The sequence below is a fragment of the Halichondria panicea genome, chromosome 13, assembly GCF_963675165.1.
Source record: "Halichondria panicea chromosome 13, odHalPani1.1, whole genome shotgun sequence".
In the NCBI taxonomy this organism is placed as follows: Eukaryota; Metazoa; Porifera; class Demospongiae; order Suberitida; family Halichondriidae; genus Halichondria; species Halichondria panicea.
In genome coordinates this window covers 3,655,872-3,677,664 of record NC_087389.1, presented here as the reverse complement: position 1 = coordinate 3,677,664, position 21,793 = coordinate 3,655,872, and the positions used below count along the sequence as shown (strand labels likewise).

Genomic DNA, 21,793 nt, shown 5'->3' with positions numbered 1-21,793 from the left:
GTAGTAAGGTTAAAAGCAACCATGTATAATTATGTTATAACGCATTGGTGTACCTATTTAATAATTGTCGTATATAGGATATACCGTATTTTGCGGGTAAAAACCTTTGTGCGAATGAGCCAAATCCGCAGAAAATTTGACCCTTTTGCGATCTAAGTATTATTTGCGATTTATTGATCAACCCTCGCAGAGTTCACATGTTTGATGCTTGCATGTAATAATTATGGTAAATCTGTTAACAATTTAGTGTCAAAAGTTCACATTTTGAATAAATAAATACCAGTGAATAGCATATGAAATCATGTATAAGGAAGGAAGCGTAAAGTGATTATAATGATTAATGATTGATACATACATGGTACAAAACATAGAAAACGGGAGGTGCCAGCCTCGGATAATAGTTAGATACATGATCACAATGTAGTACAAATAAGAATAGTGACTGATTGGATTTCAATAATAATTATACACCTAGTTTATATGAAGATTAATATTCTCTTATTTTTGTAATATTGTAGCTTTGGATACCGGTATCACAGTTATTTTCATTACTATCAGTAGCAGGGCACTCGTTGGCTTCAATGAGTCGACATTTTTTGTCTTCGCAGTTTAGATACTTATTGTTCTCGTAGCTCTTGAACTGGATCTGATGTTTTGTCGACAAAATTTTCCCTGACTTTCTACCAATTCCTTCAATGATGAAGAAGTGGTCTTTACATTCCGAGATATAGCTCGAGTTGCTTGGGTCTGCTGCGTTGCTTGTACATGGACTGATATTACACTCGTTGTTAATACCACTACTGCAATTCAACCACATCGAAGACTTGTGCACTGATCTTAGCAGAACTTTATCGCCAGCACGTATTTTCGCATCTCCTGGCCGGATAATCCTGAATTCGTTTTTAGCCACTGAACAGTGCCCGTCTGTCCCGCCCAAAGAGATGCAGGGGGTGGGTGTACAGCCAGGACTGGGAACACATCTTACTCCGTATTTTGTTAGCTCATTTTTATCATTAATTGGACCAGCGAAAAATTGAAGAGTGATAACATTATCTAAGAAAGAAATTAAATTCTCGGTTATGGGATGTTTATGAGTAATAGTTATTACTAAATAGAATCTGGCTAAATTTATAAGATAACTTACTTGAGATGAGCCTTATTGTCGCTGTTGGAGTGGGTGTGGGTGTTGAAGCAAGAGGGGTTGTTGGAGTGGGGGTGGGTGTCGTTGTCTCACATGACTGGGGCATGTCCATCGGGGTGACTGCAAGGGGAAGGAAATAGTATATGTGATCATGATAACTAGCTGTCACAATGAATTCCCACACTACCAGACTGCATGTGAATTGTTAGTTAGGCTGACTGACACTCTAAAATGATATTATTGTACTTACCAACTCCACATCCATAGAGCATTTTTATGCGGAGGGTATCTTTATGAGATATTCTCTCTCTTTGGCCCATTTCCTCCGGGTTGTCACACATATCCCAGTCAGCGCCATCTCGTACCTCGATAGTTTTTTTGGTCTGGTCATTTGTGAATGCATACGCTCCGTAATGCATTATACTCTCTATGTCGTATGTAACAGGTGGCACTTTGCTGAAGGTTTTTTGCGATAGGAGCCCAAAATTGTTGTCAGCAATCTTTTGTGATTTAATATTATCTGTTAGAACGTTTATGTACAGGTCACGGTCGGGTCTGCTGTGCTCATGCCATAGTCCAAGTGCATGCCCAATCTCATGTGCAGCATTTCCAACACCGGAGCAAGTGCTACTGATGTTGAGATACTGCTCACCTCCACGACGACCAACAAACGATGAACACCTGCAATTTTGAACACATGGAGTGATGAGAATGCAGGGGATATCATGCATCAGATGCATGTCATGTTCATGTATACTATATATACTACAAATCGATTGTTAGCACACTTACCCTCCGTTATCTTTTCTGTAGAGAAGGAAATCTTGATCGTTTTGTGAAGCATGATGGAAACTGACACATCCACCAGTTGCATTGCTCCACCATTTCATGGCCTCAATGAATATGTCTCTGTACATGGGACCTGGAGTGAAGAAATAAATGTTGTGTGAAAATCATATAACGTACACATTTCCTGCTGCATCTAGCAAAATGAGTGCTCTTAACATACTACGTACTCAATGATGTCTCGAATTTGTATGGGACTTTCCCTTCCACCCAAAGATCGTCTCTCAATTGGAAGGCTTTTTCATTAGGAACAGCTGAAGGCTCCACCTCGACCTCGACACCGTCACCACTGCCACCTGCTTCTCTTTTGACTATCTGGTCTGCGTATGGATTATATCCATCTTCAAGCTTGATATCTCCTTCAAACAAAAATTCGTTCTCTTCGCCTGAAATGATATAGTAGAGTCAGTAGGCTATACATAATTATACATTGCTGCAAAATAGTATATATAGCTATTCATACACCTCTAATAGCTATAGTTATGGTTTTAGCTGCAGAACTCACCTTTAGTATTGGATGTTTCTGCATCTCTTGAAACTCTGCTTCCAAATGACCTCTCAAAATTGTCTCCTCTTCTTGTTTTATAAACAGGCAATGCTAGAAGGCTGCTTGAAATAGCAAGCAGTAAAAGGCACTGTAATCCCAGTGACATTTTCAATCTCAGTTGCTAGATCTACTAAATTTTTCCTGAATTGCTCGATGTTTAGCAGTAGCTGCTCTGTGACTTGCTTATATACATTGCTGGATGTGTTGTGCGGAAACCAGTATAGAAATACTAGATAGACCTTGCAATTGATTGTCTGGAATGTAGATTAGATTCTTCCGGGGGATGTGAGTCTAGCTAAAATACTGCAATGGGCCTAATATTGTAGACGTATACTAGCCAGTCAGGATTGTGCACTACGAACAGTTCTGTTGTTAATATTTTATTAAAAAGGCATTAAGGTAAGTCTCCTTTACTTTTTGGCCTGCATGGTTGATATACATGAGACCAAAAATCACACAGTAGATCCCCACCTGCGTGTCTAAGAGATTGCACTAGACACTACACTAGCTGTAACGCGCTTCCATAATTTAAGCACCCGCTTGGATTGAACGTTATTTTTTAGGTTCTAAAAGTGGACCACTCCAACTCCAAAATGAACATTTTTGTGCTACAGTATAGCGGGTATATTTCGAGGGTATAAATTTTCACGGATGGACCATTACAAAGGATTTCGCGGATTTTATTTTCGTGGTCTGAGTTCCAGCCTTTTGGCGCATGCGCACATCAACATGCAGCTGTACCTCCACACAGTTAGCCTCAAATCCATAATACTGAACACGCCTATACTATTCATAAATTTTCGTGGGTATAAATTTTCGCGGTACAGGCTCAATCCGCGAAAACCGTGAACATTTATACCCTCGAAATATACCCGCTATACGGTATACATCAAGTACGGGTAGCAATCCTACGGTAGCAATCCTAGGATCCATGCACGAAATAAATTATCTAGCAAAAGATGCAACGTCATTAATTAAGCAAAAAATTAATCATTCAACGAAATGTTTTTAGAGGCACTTCCACGAAAATCAAATGCCTCGAAATTTCACACCATACGGGTATCAGTTTGCATGCATGGCAGCAATCCAAGAAAGGCCATGGCTGAGTAGGTTGGGTAGCTTCTTGACTTAATGATCATTACCTGCAATACTGGGATGAATTACAGTTTGTGTCACAGACACTAGTGCATGTGTCTGTATAATTATAGATTATACTGCTCTAATTTTGCAGTTTTGAGGTAACTTTCAAGCTATAGATGTTCTCTATACATGCAATCCACAATAATAATTATACTGCATAATGGGAGCTGAAGTTATACTGAGACTATACATATACATGTATAGTCTAGCACCAGCCTTTGACCTGCGTTTCAATAGAGTGCTGGTACGAGACTAAGTTACATCATGATCATTAAGATCAGTGTGGGCTTATTACATTGCATTTTGTGATTTGTGTTTATTGACACTGATTGCTGAATGTCAACAATTATTCTAATGGAATGTGGGAAGAATTTTCACATGAACCGAAGGCATCTATATACATGTAGCAATTGGTGGTTTTGCCCTAAGATGGTCAGGAACTACTGTCACTCCCCCCTGCAGTGTTTGCAAGTGAACAGTTTGATGGAAAAATTGTTGCACAAGATAAGGTGTGACGTGAGATGCAATTGGAGTGAACAGTTTGATGGAAATCGTTGCACAAGATAAGGTGTGACATGCACAATTGGGATCACAAAAGAGATGCTAACAATAAAATATCCACAATAAGCAATAAGGCCATACCAAATATGTTTCACGGATTTTTCGGGCAAAATTCAAAAATTAGGTGTCAAGGTGAGAGATCAGATTGCAACGCAACAATTGCTAAAGTGGTGTTTTGTGACTCTGTTTATGGTTTTCTATTTTGCTTCTGGCCTGCCATCCTGGTCTATTCTCGGGGTTCAAAGGTCCATGAAACATTGGTGTGGCCAGACTTTCTGACAAACTGATGCATTATAGAGTAGCATGTCAATGGACAACAGCTGTTCATACATGTAGTGTGAGCTACATGTGTATGATTTGCTTGTTGTGGTACATGTGATTATGAATCACTAGCGTGTTTTCACATTGGGATACTTTATGTATCCATGTTTTGCCATTAAATGTTTTGCCATTAATTAAGAGTGATTGATTGAAGTAAATGCTCCCGAGCTCAAAGACAAAAATAAAATGTTTCTTGCATGTTTGAAATTCAATAATGAGCTCGTGTCTGATTAGAGATTCCAGATGGTTGCCTTATTAAATGCTCCTAGCACATGCTCTTAGTTTACAGTGTTAGAGCATCCATTGGGGTTTGAGTTTCCCCGCAGCAAATTGTTATATCTACTGCGCATGCCCGTGCGCATAGTAATCAAGTGAACCTGTGGTCGAGATAAGTTGTAACCCAGGCTATTAACCCAAGCTGTGTGTGTATTAACGTGCAAGTGGCTGTACTGCATGGTTTATATCTCTTATAGTTTTAGTAGCCAAACTAGCTTGTACAGTTTCAAGGCTACTTAGATCTATAGCTAGCAGAAGCTAATAGCTAGCTATGGAAATAAAGTCTGATTCAACTCCAAATGTGTGTTGTAAGCACTCAAGACTGTCATCAATTGGACTCTGCTGTCACACAATGTCCTGCAAGACAAGCAGTACAGCCCCATGCAGACACAGAACTGATAATGAGCCAGCAGCAGATTTACACAGAACCTTATCAGGGAACATGAAACTCACAACACTTCACTGGCTATTGCTGGTGCCTTTATTTGCCATTCTTTTATCCGATGTCTGCAATGGACTTGTAGTGGACAAAGATTTTTTGGGTGAAGGTAAAAGCCTGTTCGTATATGGTACAAAATCATACCTAGCTACCTCAGCTTTTGTATGGATTCTGAGCCCCTACTTAGGCCTTACCTATCAGGTGCTGCATCTAGCCAGCTCTGCAACTGGTGGCCTGGTAGTGTAATCATCCATTGTACTAAACCAATGTGGTCCTGGTGGTGACTTTTGCCTAGGGGCATGCCGAAGCTTGTTTAGGGTTCCTCTGTAAAGAGCTAATTAACTTATTATGTATCTTGAATAGAACAGTGACCACTACGTGCATCTTTAGTGGTTTCATTAAAGAAATTCTTGTATGTTCCCGGTACTCTGACGCAACTAATGTAATGCAGAGTTACACACATGCATTCATTACCTCCTTATCCACATACACACTCACTCACAGGCATTGATGATGATAATGTGACAGATTCTATTAGAGAAAGAAGAGCGTCACGTAGCCTATTTAACCATGGAGCATGGGAAAACGCAACAGTACCGTACGTCTTTGACAAAGGACTACGTAAGTCAGTTTATTCATTCATATCCTCAAGCAAACTGGATTACTAGTTTTCTTTACTTGGTGTAATTCAATAACATGTGTTTGCTGAGCCCCTCCCCTTTATTTTGAAGGACTTACATCTGTAGCATAATCATCATAACTTTAAGCCAGGTTATTAACAAGTGTAAGGCGTAGTCTGATTTTTGTAATTGACTAATTGTTTCTTATGGGATGTCTTCAGGGAGCAACAGAACAAGTTGTCTTATAAGCAGGTGTAACCTGCTTATAATTTAACTTGTGCATACCTATCCGTAGGCTTATATAAGCATATAATTATGCACACCCTACCGTTGGTACGCTGGGGACTGGGTGGTGGTATCAGTTGTGCAAATATTTGCATCATCAACTCCCGTTATGTTAGTTAATGAGTTGTTTGCGTGCGTGAATAGTTTATCGTTGCAGGTTCATTCATCCACGATATTTATTAATGTTGACTGAACAGTCGCTTGCTCTGGCTTCGTTTTACAACTGGTGGTAGGGAAGTAAAAACACCTCAATAACATACCAGTTGACGTATGAAATTAATTGACAAAAAACCATTTGAAGTAGAGTATAGAAATGCAATGTGAATAGTTTGATTTTTTTCTTGTCTACCTTAAGCTTGCTACCCTCGCTTAATTATCTCGTATCATATTTATACCTTGTTCTCTCGTTAGAACAACAGTCCTCTTCCCTAGTTTATATAAGTGTGGTTCACAGTTAATGATATTCATAGGTACTGTGCTCAGCTGGTATAAATTATTACCAATTGTGGTTAAGATTATTACTTATCTTGAGTGCATCTGAAGTAGTTGGCAAGACACCACTTGTCAAAATTAAATCCTACAACTGTACATTTCTGCAGCTCCACGAATGGCGGATGTTATAATGACATGGACAGCTATGTCTATTTAAGAATTTCTGTATGTTCCCGGCACTCCGATGCCACTAAATATATGTAGTGTGTCTACTTTTCCTAGGTAACCATATTACTCTTGGGAGTAAACAATATAATAGATTCAACCTATAGCGAATAACTTCGTGGCTTTGTTTCAATTAAAGCTAATAGGGAACTAGACATAGCGTTTGTCTCGTGTGGTTTTACTGCTAATTAACAATGGCCATGTGATGACTTTCACAATACTCTATAGAATGTGCGGTTCATCCGTAGTCACTTTCTTCACCTATTTTTTGATACATTTGATACATTTATGGTCCTATACACTGTATCAGTTGTTTAAGTGCTGGACGATTTATTGCTATGATACTATCCAAAATTATGTCTAATTCCTATACCTACAATAGTAGTTGCCCTGTCAGCTGGTACACACAATCTCCACAATGCTTAATTGTGTTATACCGTGACTAATTTGCCTGTTATATAGACTGCTTTCGAACCAACTATTAATTGTCAAGACATTCATTTGAAGTAACCATAAATGTTAGCTTTGCGTTAGTCTTTGCAGGAGCACTTTACCTGTAGCTGATTTAACTGACTTCTTAAAGTTAGAATGATAAACACTACTTACTAACCATCTAGACTTTATTTCTGTGTGGCAATTAGTATAAGTATGAGTTAGTTTGTGTGTAATGTGTGACCTTTTCTCTTTGTGTGTGTGAGTCGGGGGAACTTAAAGGGGTGTATGTTTGATCATGTGGTGAGATCGTGGTAGTTGCACGGGAGGTCAAAACTTCCTAGGGGTCAAAATCTACTGATTAGATAAACGATCTTTGTTGCTAGCCCTAGGGAGAATGCGTGGTGGTTGTTTGTTGTGGCGCCACATATATTGCACCTGGCCCCCCAGAGTGTTGATTTTATATGGAGCTTATGAAGATAATTCAGTCACATTTATGGCCTCATAATATGTATTGCTTTTATGTTGTCGGTCTGGTTTTCTGCTGAGGGTTGCATTATCAATACACTAGCTGCTTGTGTAAACTATGAATATGCAATGTATCACATTGGTATGTGTTGAGGAAAGTTAGAATTATATTCATTTGGCATATGTGTACTTCTGTACACCAGTGTATGTATATCGATACAACGTGCCACACATAATAACACATACACACACACAGCGCTGAGAATGCAAAGGCAAGCAGTGAAGGCCATGTGTGCTTGGATGAAACAAACACACTGCATTAAATTTGTGGAGAGAACAGATGAAAAGAACTTCATTCGATACCAGTACAGTAGAACGGGGGAGTAAGTTGTAGCACACTGTTTTATTCTGTATTTCTCTGTGAAAACACATCACAAACGCCTAAAGCCTTTGATCGCACGTACACTACCAAGCCTTGCACACCCACTTACCACTCAAGGAATACCTGCAATGCCCTAGACTATAGCCTTTCTATTGTTTTGGCTGTCAGTATACTTATATACAATAGCTTCTCTGCATACCTTCTCTGTGTGTTTTTGCCACCTAGCAGTGTGATTAAATGGGTTCATGTGACAAGAGTATAGCTACGTGGCTTCTAATGGTGCATGGAATTCATAGTTAAATGACTTGCCGTAGAGGACCGCTGCTCGTTGTATTTTGATCGTTCCCACACACACTTTGAAGTTGATCCTTTACCCTATCTAGAATTGTTGGTCCATACACTTGTGTAGCATTGAATCCTATATAAACACCCCCTGGACTGCGTGTACTATATAGTTAGCTGTTCAATGTTTTTAGGAAGGTTAATTTCCATATACATGTAGTGAGGTAATTGAGGACATTATCCAAAGTACTTCTGTCTAAAAGGTTGATAGTGTCAATAGTTACAACATGACTACATGTACATGCATAGTGATACAATGCTGACTGAAAATGTTCTGTTCTCTATCACAGAAGGTTACTATACCTTCATTGTGCAATGATTAATCACTGTCTACTTACTCTCCAGGTGTGTCTCATTAGTGGGCAGAATAGATTCCAAATTTTTTTCTACCGGACAGCCAGTGTTTCTAACCTTAAGCTGTAACCGCGGACACATCATGCACGAGCTAGGCCATGCACTGGGATTCTACCATGAGCACGAAAGAAGAGACAGAGACCGATTTATACAAGTCCTCAGGGACAACGTACTACCGAACGCTCTTAGAAGATTCGACATACAAGATCATGTTGCAGCAGTCGGTGCTCCATATGACTATGCGAGTATAATGCATTTTTCTCTTTATGAGTATTCCCGTAATGGCTTGAAAACTCTCGTTCCTTTAAGTATTTATGAGGGTGTGATCGGGCAGAGAAAAGGACTCAGCCGCATAGACAAGGAACTAATCAACGACATCTATCCGTGTTTGGACATAGGTAAGTTCAGATATTTGTCTCTGGGTGTTAGAGGGAAAATTGATTCACCGTTTCCCATTATAATTATTAGTTTACAAGAAAAGAGTTTGATTTTTACAGGAAGTAAGGTACATCTGCACATGTACGTAATACTATTGTTGGAATGGTGGGGTGTCTGTTATTTGTCACGAAAATCCTTATGTTGTGCCTGTAATGGCTTCTATTGTTTTGTGTGCGTCTAGTATAAAGTGATTGTTAGTAATAAGCCTCGTGCCGACTGCTAAATTTTGTAAGTGTGCCAACAGGATTTTCTACGATTCTGGCTGCATGGCTATATTAATTAATTATTATTTTATATGTTCAGTGTGGCCTCTGGTCATTGTGTTAACTTCATTATGAGACACAGCCCATTATGGAGCACATGTGCATGCATGTACTTGACCACTCCTCCATGCATGCACTATACAACTATCCATGGTCATTGACAGTATTTATGTTTCTATTCCTTTAGGTGCTAACAACGACATCCTACCAACAAATGCCGACTTTATCAAAGACGGTAAAAAATGTTTAGCTACAGCTTAGCATGCCTGTAGGTTGTTATTTTATGGTGGAACTTTCTCACATTTGCATAATAATATACTGCGGACATTGTACCGTATTACTAGAATATTCTGCGGGTAAAAACCTTTGCGAATGAGCCAAATCAGCAGAAAAATTGACCCTTTGCGATCTAATTATTGCATTCTGGCAAGTGTAAATTAGGTTTGGCAATTTATGTTTGCAAAGTGATCAACCCTCCAAAGTTCACATAATTATGTTTGATGCTCTCTACGGTATTGCAAAGAGTTAAGCCATAGAAGTATTGTACATGTTGCATGTCCATTGCTAATGGGTTGATTTCATTGTCTACGATAATGGTCTGTTGTGTTGTGTTAGCTCTTCCATTGTCATTGTACTGCATGCAGGTAACTGGATCACGCTCTCCCCTACGAGTGTGGTGAAGCACTACAAGAAGAGACTAGTGTGCGATGCTCACAACTGTACACTCAGCGAATGTGCCGGTCGATTATTTAAATATTACGATGCACTTGACTGTCCCGATAACCTTATTTCTATCAGGAAGATCTCCGGATCAGAGGACGATAAAATCATCAGATCAGGGGACACAGTATCAATCAGATGGGAAACAAGCACTGTCAATGGACCCACCTTTGCTCCACTCTACTGTACTAACGATACTATGTGCTCACTGTCAGGACAATGTGGTGGACAAGAGCCTTGCAAACAGCAGATATTTACTATTGACGCACGGGGGAAGAATCCATTAGATTTGGTAATAAAACACAGCGATAAAATAACTTTGCAGCAGAAAGTGACTAATGACGCTGTATATGCACTGTCTTGTGCACAAAATGTGACTTGTACAATTACTCGATGTAAAACTGGCACTGTCGATGACTGTAATAGACTAGACTTGTGGTTCCTTGTTCAAAAGTATTAGGTGTGATTTTTGTGATTTTCGTAGCTGTTTGTTCGTTTGTAAATAGCCCCCCCCCTGACTTGTGTTTTCACTGGACACGTTTGTGGATTGAGCACAACCTGTCTGTTTCAGTACGTATCAATCATCCAAGTCACTTTTTATTTTTTATCAGCCGTATATATTATTCCAAAGACACCTTTATACCAGCATGTCATTTCTGCAGCAAACAATTTTATGAAGCAATTGTAAGCTTTTATAATTATCATGCAAATGCAAGAAACATTAGATCTAGTTTAGCCACGCCCTCCTAAAACCTTTGGTAAAGATCCTTATGCTTGTAAGTGGTATATAGTTGATAAATACTATTCAGACATGAGCAACATAATATCCACTGCAACACAAGTGACTGTGACATACATGTACAATTAAGACTAGACTGTACAATTTTCCAATAAAGAAGAGCTGCTAATAAGCAAATGAGATGGGGTTTGCTGTACAAACTGCTGCATAAAAGTGCAATTTATTGAGAGCGAAGAATTTAACATTGTGACAATGTTTTGATCTTGATTAGGTAACAAATTCGTACTGTGAGAGAAGAGTGACTAAATGATAAAAAGTGAACCCAAGCATTCACAAACAGAACAGAGGAACATGTATATATAAATAAACCAAGCACAGAGCTACGTGTCCAGGATTCATTACACAAGCCGTGTGCCATGCAATGAATCACATGACACACCTTTGATATCACGTGACCTGTGACGGGAATCTCTGAGTTGCACTAGAAGGAGTGTTGACTTGTTTTCCATGATGGTAAACAGATTGATTGAGGCCAGGAATACTCTGAGCTTGACCAAGGGACGACAGTTGGGGTAAACTTCTCTGGGTAGTAGACGGTATGTGCGAAATGGGAGCTCGGACTTTATTATTTGGTTGGGATGCTCGGTTTGGTAGTTGAAAGTTTGATAACATCGGTGGTGTTACTTGACCACTCTTTCCAAGGTTACCAGGCCCCGTGGATCCTCCAACATGGTGTAACTGTGGCAACCCAGGGGCCACTCCTCCGAGAGAGGGCGATTTCTGTTGTTGACCAGTCCTCATTGAAGCCAGGTTGATGAAGCCACCAGGAGGGAGACTGTTGCTCTGTTGCTGAAGCTGGTGTTGTTGCAAGAAGGCATTGTTGCTGGCAAACAGGAGAGCAGCATTTTGTTGCATAATTTGTCTCTGTATTGTCTCTGGTATGAGTTGTAGGCCGGGGTGGAGGGGAGAGGTGGTGCCAGCGGGAGACGTGACTTGATTGGTCGCCAGTTGAAACCGAGGAGCCTGCTGAGACGGAAACAGATTGGCATTCTGCGGCATCCCTGGAGTGAGAGAAAACATATAAAAAATGAACAAGTGTCTGGCAATGTAGCAAATACATTTTCATGTACTGCATAATGTTTTTCTAATGTTGCCTTCTGTGGAAAAGAGTACCAACTGTTTTCCTGCAACAATTTCACGAGGACATGCACATGTACTATAAAAAGTAATTGGAAACTAGAGCACTAAAGTACAAACCCTCGGCTGGTGACATGATTATAAAGAAACTAGAGTTAGTGATATAACAGAGCTAGTGATATAATGCATGCAGTGCATGTAGCATGTTAGCCTCGATTCCAGGCCGCTCTTCCTCGAAGAGAGGGCCTGGTATCGACTGTTTGCACATGCGCTACCTATTACCAAACTGGGTAATTTGGATAACATCGTATATGCTCAGTAAAACAATGACGTCACAACAAACGGAAGTGGATTGAAGAAAGTAGATAGAAGTTCGATTGTGAAGGTTTCTAGCCTATCTGATAGCATTTCTAATAGCATTTCTAATAGCTAGCCTTAGCCTGCTATGTTAACAAAAGACTCACAGCCTGCAACAGTGTGGATGACAATCGTCTGAACGGAGTGAAGACTGATAATAGCCTATACGGACAGGCCACGCCCATCTGCTACTAACCTTGGTGAAAGTCTACATGTAGAATCTATCAGAAAGAAATAGCTGCTGTAACCAAACGTACAGCTCTGTCTCTAGCTAGCTAGCTAGCTAGCTATGTGTATGACTTTAATATTATGAATTTGTATTCTTTGTCTGTATACTTATTCAGGATATTTTTTCTGGTAAATGGGAAACTTTATGGGGAAATTGTCCAATAATTTTGCGCATGCGCTAGCAGTCAGTGCAGGCCTCCTTGTTGAGGCCTTGTGAAGGAGGCTAGTAGCGTGTATGGCAAGTTGGCAACTCAAGAGCAATATATATAAAACTACCAGACTGGAGAGGCATGCATGCTGAAACATTTGAGAACAGTGCCTGATTGTGGAAACCTGGTCTTAGAGAAGTATGGCTCCTGCCAGGCTGCTGGAGTATAGGATCAGTCAACAACCAGTCACAATTCTAGCTTTCTACTTTAGTGACCCTATTCCATTGTTCCTGGTACGGGATCACTTCAGCTGCAAAGACATAGTCTGCCACGTGTAGCTAGTAGCCAATGTGCAAGTTCAAGGTTCTTAGCTTTTGCTCGACAAAGAAGCTTTTAAAATCTGCCACTATTTAAATCAAGATATTGTTGTGTGAAGGCTATCCATGCTGTAAACGCAATGCTGTGGCATCCAGGTGAGTAGAAAAGGCTATCACAAACAAACAAACTAGAGCACTGAAGTGCAAACCCTCGGCTGGTGACATGATACTAAAGAAAACGGAGGAATGGTATAATTATAATGCAGTGCATGTAGCATGCCTAGGCCTACGCCTATGACTAGCACAGCAACTCAAGAGCAATAAAACTAAACTAACAACGTACAACTACATGAGACATGCACTGTGGACTGGGATCACAGCAAAGAAGCCTGGAGTCTTAGACTAAGAGAAGTATGGCTCCTGCTAAGCTGGAGTATAGGATCCAGACTCAGTCAACAACCTGTCACAATTCTACTTTCTTGACCGTAGGCCTATTCAATTGTTCCTGGTATGGGATCACTTCAGCTGAAAATACGTAATGAAGCCTTAACTACGTATTTACAGCTGAAGTGATCCCGTACCTTGACTCAAGGCCATGTGCAAGTTTAGCTTTTGCTCGCTTTTATTCGACAAAGGAGCTTTAACATCAAAGTCTGCTATTATTTAAAACAAGATACTGTTGTGTGAAGGCTATCCATGCTGTAAACGCAGTGCTGTGGCATCCAGGTGAGTAGAAAATCCCATCACAAACAAACCAACAGACTACTATACCCGTGGCCGCCCACGCGCGCCTCGAGTAACAACATGTACACTGAGGTTAAACTACACATGTAGCTTCGGTATACATGTACAGTAGTATAATTATTATGACCATTAAAAGTACTAGGAAGCCATAATTAAGGTAATCTACATGTAGCTCACCTGGAATTGGTAGCATGTTCCGCATGTGAGGGGAGAGAGTGGTCATAAGGGGATAGGTGCCAGGGAGCTGACGGGAGGGATTGATGACAAACGACTGAGGAGAGTTGACCGAGTTAAAGGTAGCATGCACTGGAGAGGCAACGTTTGGGGCAACCACTCCATTGAGACCAACTGTTGGAGACTGTGAGGGAGGAAGGGTAAACTAAGATTTGCTACAGTGGACATGTACAGTCAGGTATAATTATACAAACACGCTACATGCATGTGATAGACTCAGGTTACTACATGTAGGGGTTCTCAAAACTCTTGGAAGCTTGTAATTCAATTCTCAATGCATTGGTTGTATGGCGGGTAGTGTACATGCACGTAACAGTATACTGTAAACATCTTATTCACACCTAATTTCCCCGTCCTCACCTTAGTGGTTGGTGCCTGGTGACAGGAGGCAATCTCCTCTGTATCGCTGACAAGCTCCTCCTTCACCCTAACCCCTGATCTCTGTGTGGGTGGGGGCTGACCTCTAACTTCTGTCTCAAGATGGGTGTCGGAGAGTGCTCCATTGACGGAAGGTTGGTCACCACGAGTGTTCCATACGTCCCCAGGAGTAGCCCTGTCTTCGTGTCTGGAGTCATTGGAGTTACGCAACTCTTCCACACTGGCAGAGTTGTCTAGGGTGATCCTCGACTGTTTATGCTTCTTTCGTTTGGTCCGTCGTGATTTGGACTTCTTACCAGAGGGTTTTGAATTTTGCATTTGATCATTAGACTCTGTTTCCATACTCTCTGTAGGCTGTTCATGTTGAGGCATTAGGTGGCCAAGAGCATGGTTTAAGAACCCTGAACCAGCTTCAGGTAGCATTCCTTCACTGATCGAAGGGTTAACAATATGAGTGTAAGATGGGGTCATCGTCGTAGTTGACCTTTCGACTGGTGGCACGCGAGTGTCCATGGAGCTGTCTTCTTGTGTTGCCGGTGATGACAAAGGGTTGTGTGGGGATGATGAGAGGCTGACAAGTGAGGATATGTTTGTGAGGACTGTGCTTGCCGTGAGGGGTGAGGAGAGAGGGTGTGAAGGTGTGTGTGGTGGGGGATGTGGATGAGGTGGTACAGGGAGCCTGAGTGATGGCTGGGAAGGAAGATTTAGACGTTGTCTGTGATGTCGATGATCTGAGGAAGTAAATAATGGATGTGACTTTGTGTACCCAGTACAACATACCGTATTTACTTGATTAAACGCCCGGGCGTTTATTTCCTAGCAACATCTGTAGAGGGGGCGTTTAAACGAGAAGGGCGCTTATTCGAAACGGGCGTTTATTGTTTTGTCTACTTCAAACTCTTGCTCACCAGCAGTTATTACGCTCTTTTTGGCTGCTGCCACAGCTCTCAGCTTCAATCTAAGTCGTAGGAGTGGTGTTTCTCCCTCTGTGTCCTCTCTGCCATCATAAATAGTATCTATTTATTCCATGCTGCCATTGTTTCAGCTGGTTCCACGTGCTAGTTCAGCTCCACCCACAGTGCCACGCCCCATACATGGGCGATTATTTAAGAGGGGCGTTTACTGCTTTCACCATGGGCGTTTAAACGAGATGGGCGTTTAATCAAGGAGGGCATTTAATCAAGTAAATACGGTACAGTAGAACCTCGATTATCCGGCCCTCCATTATCCGGAACCTCGATTATCCGGCTTGGCAGTTTTCTTGTTATCAGATCAGAAAATGGGCGTGTCCCTCAAACGCGCATGCGGGTTGCAGCTGTTACCATGGATACATGCCTGCTTATCTTCTGCGCATGCGCATACAACCATGTGGCACTGCTGTTTATCAATAAAGTGGGTGGATCAAGGCGTGGTTTATCTATTTGATTATCCGGCATATTCACTTATCCGGCCTGCTTCTGGAACCAAGGTGTCCGGATAATCGAGGTTCTACTGTACATGTATGTAGGTACTGTAAATACATGAAACAGTGTAAGCAAACTTCATGCATAAAATTACAGTTCTCACTAAATCTGGGATACATACACACAACTTACTGTAATATTTTCTCTGTGCTCTCTGGCTTGATAACGAGTTATAGCTGTGTTTCCTGCACAATAAAGCATACAGTCATACAATACAGTTACAAAAAGAAGCTTTTTGCAGTACATTAAAAAATTATAGTGGTCACCCTGCAACAGGTCGATCAGCCGTATCAGGAGCAGATTACAGAAGGAGCGTCTTACGTTGGGGAATCGCATCTCGTGCGAATTTGCAAAGCATGACCTTATACGCAAAACCGCTAAGTGGGTGATAATCATCTGCGGGCGAGTGCTAATTGAGCTGACGGTGCACATTTACCAATGCAGTAAAAGTGAAAAGCTAACAGCTAGCTAGTTAGCTACAATGTATAGGCCTGATAGTAGGTTCTCTCTTCTAAGAACCCCGCAAGACTCTCTACTGCAAAAACAGAACGCCTAGATGTGTTAGTCTAGGTCTAGCAAGACTTTCTCTTTACAAAGTAATTGGATGTGCTCCTCTTTCAGAATTTTCTGTACAGTGACAGTCTCTTCAATGATGTATACCAACATCCATCAAAAACCTAGCTATTTATTTTAGGTGTTTCTGGCTCAACCTAGCTCTCCTGCTGCTGCACTACATACAAAATCCGTTCATAATGATATTCACAGGCTAACCGCGGTCTGTAATTTATGTACACAGTACTTACGCACTTTTCTTATACATGTAAGGCGATGCGGCGTTTAGGAAAACACACGAGATGTGATTCCCACACCCATGTAGAGTTAGATGCTCCTTCTGTAATGTGCTCCTGGCCATATCAATACAACCAGGTTAATAGTTCAATCAATCAATCTGTATGCGTTTGTACCTGTGTTAGTGGTCACCTCTTTAACACAATCACTGTTGACTACTATGAACAGGTTTCACTATGCTGATAATTTGTACCAGGTAAAGAACAGTGGAGTACATACTAGACACACGATTGAAGTCACAGTGAACTGAACCAGGTCTCACCGGTGTAAGGTGGTGTGGCTATAGTCTTTAGTCCTTCCACTAAGAGTAGCTAGAGTCGCTCGAAGACTGTCCGTCCATCGCCCTGGCAACTGGCCACATCCCTTCAAGTTGGAGCGTAAACCAAACGAACAAACCTACAGGGATAGCACAATGTCACACAAGGTACAAACATACTACTACAGGAAGATTATGCTCAATCAACTCGCTGTGTTAGCTGTATAGAGTCTTCAAAATATCAGTTTTGTAATGTACAAGTTGAACATGTACCGATGTTTTCTAGATTAAATGCCGGGGTGTAGTAGGCTACATTTGTAAGCAAGCATCTGGCCCTTGATTAAACAATGGTGAATGAACGGGGGGGGGGGGGGAGTTAAGCATCGTGGCCTAAAACCTCGTTGATTAAGGAATTACGATGTACATGTACAGTACAGCAATCAGCATTGCAACTCACAGCAAGTGGCTTGGGGAATGAATCCATGTCCACAGGGACAGCCTCGTCATTAGGCTCAGTGGGGGGCGTGGTCAGACCACCACCTTCTGACAGGAAGGGTTGGCCAACAGATGAAGGAGCACTCACCGGACTCACTAACTCAAAGTGCTGAGTGGTGGGTGAAGGGGATCTGTGGTGTATGTATATGTAGGGGGGGGGGGGGGGTTAGACAAATCACTAACGGAGTATAATAATTATCATACCAGTCGTTATCGGTCCTTGTACCAAACAGATAGTGCAGGTGACCGCCCACATGGTGTGACAATATAGGGTGGAGTAAGTTCTAGTTCTCTAGTTCAGATACTAAATGGTAAGTGTTAATGGCAAGTGTTAATAGCAACCAACAGCCAAGAAAAGGTACAGAAAGAAAAAGCAGACAATAATGAAGACACTGACACTGGAACAATGAAAGCACCACTGGTGCTGATGCCTCGGTGGGTGTGTCAAAGCTATATAACATAAAGCTACTAGCTAGTGCTAATACACACGTGATATCATAATTATGATAAACATTTTTGTATCAGGCTAATCACAGGGAAACTCAGAGAGTTAATTATGATTGTTGCTAAAAAGGATGGCAAAAATACAAAGGCTGCTGCATCAGTACAGTAGAGCCTTGCAGTTCTCTCTCACTCTTGCAGCTACTAATAGCTAGTGTTCTATAGTGCAGAGCTACATGTAACTACTAAGTAGAGTAGCAACACTCCATGGACAAGTTTTGCTACGCACTCTTCTGAAAAGGCTGCAATGGCATTCCAAGTAAGCAAAAATTAGGCATAACTCGAGAACAAAGCATTATCTTGCAAATCCACTACTGGAACAAGTTACTGGAAGCAGAGATAAAGGAAAGAGAGGGATTGGGAATGGAAGTACCCTCGAATGAACATCCGCTCTTCTCCGCGGTTGAATCGAGGCTGTCTTTAGCAAGCCTACAATGTATCTGTAAGGGCGTAGATTGCAGAGGTAGCCAAGCCGATGCCTATTTTTACACAATGTGGAGAATAAACTACAAGAAAATGTAGCTGATTCTGTGCAGCTCACTTCTACTTACCTATTTTAGGATGCTACACATTATCTAGCACTTTGAAGCTCATAACTTTACTTGAATGTCTCCTTTTACTGGGTGTGGTCAGTCATTAGCTAGTACCACACGTGACTCACAGAATAGGCGTGCCATAAAAAGGAAATTATGTTTCAAGAAAACACAACTTTCTTATTTCGAGCGAGTTACACGGTAAAAAATAGGACGAAAAGCAGATAGTTTTTGAAGCCTCTGTGTAGAACTACATGTTAATGTTAAATGGTCACGTGCACCACTGTTTCCAATCCTTCTTCTTCTATCTATGCTGGAAGCCTATACTTGCACTTCATTGATCCTTGAGCAGCTGTAGCAGTCTACAAATGGAGCGCATTCACTCTACCCAATGCAATAATTATGTACTTACATGTAAGACACACAAGACAAGAATGACTAACAGTATTGAGGACGTTGAAGCTGTGGGAAGCTGAGAATCAGTCCTCTTTGGTAACTTTTCTTTTTTCTTTTTCAGCTTCCTCTCTTTGAGCAGGAGGGCAAAAGATTTGCTCCTCCCCCTCACACTCTGACGGGCATCCAGAGAGTGGATCTGAAAGGGAATATTAAAATAACTAACAATTGACCACAAAAGTACCACAGTGCACGTATAAAGGACAACTACAATGTGAGATTTCGTGTGTATATAATTTAACACAAACACACCTTGCAGTTGAGTGAGTGGGTGCACTGTCTCTTCTCCTCCTCAATCCACACACCACAGTGACGGGTAGGGTCATACTCTGCATCATGATAATTATAATTATGTGTACCTTATATTGTGACACACATACACAGTAACTACATGTATAGAGAGCCTTTCCAAGCACATTTTAAGTGCACTGTACACCTGTAAAATGAAAATCTCATACACCTGTAAAAAGTACAGTACTGAAACTCGGCCATTCATATGAACATGTGTGTACATGCAAGCACCCTCTTTTCTCACCCTTTATTGCCTTCACTGTAGTGGCTCCACTGAATGCGGTTGACGGTAGGTCACTGGCAGTAAATCCCATGACCCTGTCACCTCGTACACCCCCTAGAGGGGTACTCATGGCACTGGACGACAGGCCAACTGTGTGGGGGGTCCTCAGTGGGGGAGTGTAGGGAGGTATCACAGGACGCGGGGTCGGGATGTCCAACTGCTGAGAGTGGTATTGCTCTGTGTGGAAAATGAAGGCATAAAAAATGTACACAATAAGGCCTTACCTGCCTACACTGTTAATGTACGAGGAATAAATTTAGAATTTGAAGTTCACGTATACTTCTGTCAGGGATAAACATGCACTACACAATCTACACGGTTAACACACAACACTCGCACACCACACTGCATACAGGTACATTGATCTTTAATTAATGGCATGAGTGTATATTATATACGCTCAAAAATTGCCTACACAATATGTACGTGTACAATGGAATTGGTGACAGCAAACGACCCACATTATACCTGTACACATCATACCTTTATGGTTAACTAGCGCCTGACTTTTGACCACACGCCCGCAGTCCCCACACACCACCAGAGACAAGCTGTCCAGAGCAGGCTCCTCACCGTATATCGCCATATCTAGGGGGGGCATTACACATTAAGGGCACTGAGTAGAGTTAGGTTACATCCTAACAAGGACACCAGTCTAGAACATAGAAGCCATATAAACACACGTGTACTTCCCCCCGATACATGTACACTCAGGAAGAATTGCCAGTTGGATAACACTACCAACAAGCACTACATACATGCACACGCGCACAAACACACGCACACGCACACGCACACACACACACGTGCACATACACAGAGTGACACTATAATTATATTATTATGGAGGGAGCACCTACAGGTAGGGACAACAAATAGTACAGACTATGAAATAAAGTGGATGCTAAGGTTCATTAGAGGGCCACTCAGCCTATGGTGCAAGAGGACGCTGTATACCCACCCTACCATGAACAGACTGGTACAAGTGTACACACTTACCTTCTCTGCAGAGCCTGCCTGTAGTAGGGGAGAGGGGGTTACGAGACGGGGGCCAGCCCATCAGAGCATCTGGAGTGGGGAGGTAATGTAAACTGAAATACAGACAAACACACAATGTACATGTAGGTTCATTATTGATTTACAAACGGTGAGTTAAAATGTTATAATTATTGTAAGTACTGTAAACTGTCACAGTAAAGCAACTTTCATACAAGGACAGGCACATTACATGTAATGAGCATGGGTGTGCTGTGTATGGGTGTGCTGTGTACGATACAATCCTAGTGGGGTAATACAGTAGTAGGTACTGTAGAATAGTAGATACAGTAATACTGTAGAAATACATGAAACTAAACGTACACCGTAAAGCTAGAACACTATTCACCACGCTTGATCCGATAAAAGAAAGAAAGGCATTCATTTTAGTTATTGGGCTCATGAAGAAGCACGTGATACACCGATTTCTAGGAACTATGAATAATGTATAAATAAGATATGAATTCACGCATCTTGAATGATCTTCTCTTCAAGTATGTGCATTATGTATAAAGGACGTAAAAAGTATACCACATACATGGATGAGATGATTACGTGACATGTACATAGAAACACCAACTCCGATAGGTTTGTTATTTCGAGTCAGCTGATGGCTACTACTACGACATTAAAATCAAACCTGAGATGTCTTGTAAACTCATTAAAATACTACAGAACACAATCTGAAGGGATCTTTAGGCTCAGAATGCATGGCAGTGCTTTTTAATTAGAGTGAGGTCATGAACTCTTAATCTTGCACATAGCTTTCACCACAGACAGAGTAAATATACAAACCCACATACCATTCTTTTGAGCAGTCTCTTCAAAATTAGCCCAAGTGCTGCCCCTTCCCCCCTCCATTCCAACACGAGCACACAATTGCCTACAACAAGCACCAACGCCTTTCAAATTCTTTCTTAGAAAATGTCTTCCTTGTCTGTCTTTTTGGCTCCAGCTGCATTTGAACGGTGTCTAGTGTACATAGATTTTACACTAGTAGTAATTAAGCTATAGAAAACACTCTAGCCTTGACTAGAAGCTTGTGTGTATGTTGCCAACGCTTAGAGGTTGGCGACCATTTTGTTTTGAATTTCTCTTTTGTTGGCAGCCTGCTTAATT

At 41.3% G+C, this 21,793-nt stretch overlaps 3 protein-coding genes across 4 annotated transcripts; 1 reads left to right on the top strand and 2 right to left on the bottom strand.

Moving 5' to 3' along the window:
* Positions 1–200: 200 nt before the first annotated feature.
* LOC135346709 (zinc metalloproteinase nas-8-like) lies at positions 201–2,740 on the bottom strand. The gene is made up of 6 exons (XM_064544431.1): positions 2,493–2,740; positions 2,158–2,373; positions 1,934–2,063; positions 1,392–1,822; positions 1,145–1,261; positions 201–1,053 (listed from the first exon to the last, which is right to left on the bottom strand). Exons 1-6 carry the CDS (start codon positions 2,638–2,640, stop codon positions 488–490), a joined length of 1,608 nt encoding a protein of 535 aa, XP_064400501.1. The 5' UTR covers positions 2,641–2,740; the 3' UTR covers positions 201–487.
* Positions 2,741–2,827: 87 nt separating this feature from the next.
* Positions 2,828–10,931, top strand: LOC135346710 (blastula protease 10-like). Its single transcript, XM_064544432.1, has 7 exons — positions 2,828–2,933; positions 4,137–5,380; positions 5,776–5,892; positions 7,990–8,116; positions 8,803–9,209; positions 9,700–9,747; positions 10,157–10,931. Exons 2-7 carry the CDS (start codon positions 5,104–5,106, stop codon positions 10,690–10,692), a joined length of 1,512 nt encoding a protein of 503 aa, XP_064400502.1. The 5' UTR covers positions 2,828–2,933; positions 4,137–5,103; the 3' UTR covers positions 10,693–10,931.
* A 105-nt stretch (positions 10,932–11,036) lies between these two features.
* Positions 11,037–21,776, bottom strand: LOC135346705 (ataxin-7-like). Of its 2 annotated transcripts, none has more exons than XM_064544423.1 (12): positions 21,478–21,776; positions 20,639–20,707; positions 20,123–20,227; positions 19,601–19,816; positions 19,318–19,394; positions 19,056–19,204; positions 17,541–17,709; positions 17,090–17,223; positions 16,111–16,163; positions 14,498–15,246; positions 14,081–14,261; positions 11,037–12,032 (listed from the first exon to the last, which is right to left on the bottom strand). In XM_064544423.1, exons 1-12 carry the CDS (start codon positions 21,533–21,535, stop codon positions 11,419–11,421), a joined length of 2,574 nt encoding a protein of 857 aa, XP_064400493.1. In that variant the 5' UTR covers positions 21,536–21,776; the 3' UTR covers positions 11,037–11,418. The 2 variants fall into 2 exon arrangements, with proteins under 2 accessions (XP_064400493.1, XP_064400494.1); XM_064544424.1 differs by lacking the exon at positions 21,478–21,776 and adding an exon at positions 21,315–21,412.
* Between the last annotated feature and the right edge of the window lie 17 nt (positions 21,777–21,793).

What these genes read in the sequence shown, in the direction of transcription:
- LOC135346709 (XM_064544431.1), bottom strand. Translation starts at nt 2,640, where the DNA reads ATGTCACTGGGATTACAGTGCCTTTTACTGCTTGCTATTTCAAGCAGC. An exon ending in CAAATTCGAGACATCATTGA is followed by an intron (nt 2,064 to 2,157) that starts GTACGTAGTATG and finishes TCTTCACTCCAG; the next exon opens with GTCCCATGTACAGAGACATA. An exon ending in GCTCTATGGATGTGGAGTTG is followed by an intron (nt 1,262 to 1,391) that starts GTAAGTACAATA and finishes TTCCCCTTGCAG; the next exon opens with TCACCCCGATGGACATGCCC.
- LOC135346710 (XM_064544432.1), top strand. Translation starts at nt 5,104, where the DNA reads ATGGAAATAAAGTCTGATTCAACTCCAAATGTGTGTTGTAAGCACTCA. An exon ending in CGTCTTTGACAAAGGACTAC is followed by an intron (nt 5,893 to 7,989) that starts GTAAGTCAGTTT and finishes ACACACACACAG; the next exon opens with CGCTGAGAATGCAAAGGCAA. An exon ending in CAGTACAGTAGAACGGGGGA is followed by an intron (nt 8,117 to 8,802) that starts GTAAGTTGTAGC and finishes CTTACTCTCCAG; the next exon opens with GTGTGTCTCATTAGTGGGCA.
- LOC135346705 (XM_064544423.1), bottom strand. Translation starts at nt 21,535, where the DNA reads ATGGAGGGGGGAAGGGGCAGCACTTGGGCTAATTTTGAAGAGACTGCT. An exon ending in TACAGTGAAGGCAATAAAGG is followed by an intron (nt 19,395 to 19,600) that starts GTGAGAAAAGAG and finishes ATCATGATGCAG; the next exon opens with AGTATGACCCTACCCGTCAC. An exon ending in AGCACAGAGAAAATATTACA is followed by an intron (nt 15,247 to 16,110) that starts GTAAGTTGTGTG and finishes TTACTTCCTCAG; the next exon opens with ATCATCGACATCACAGACAA.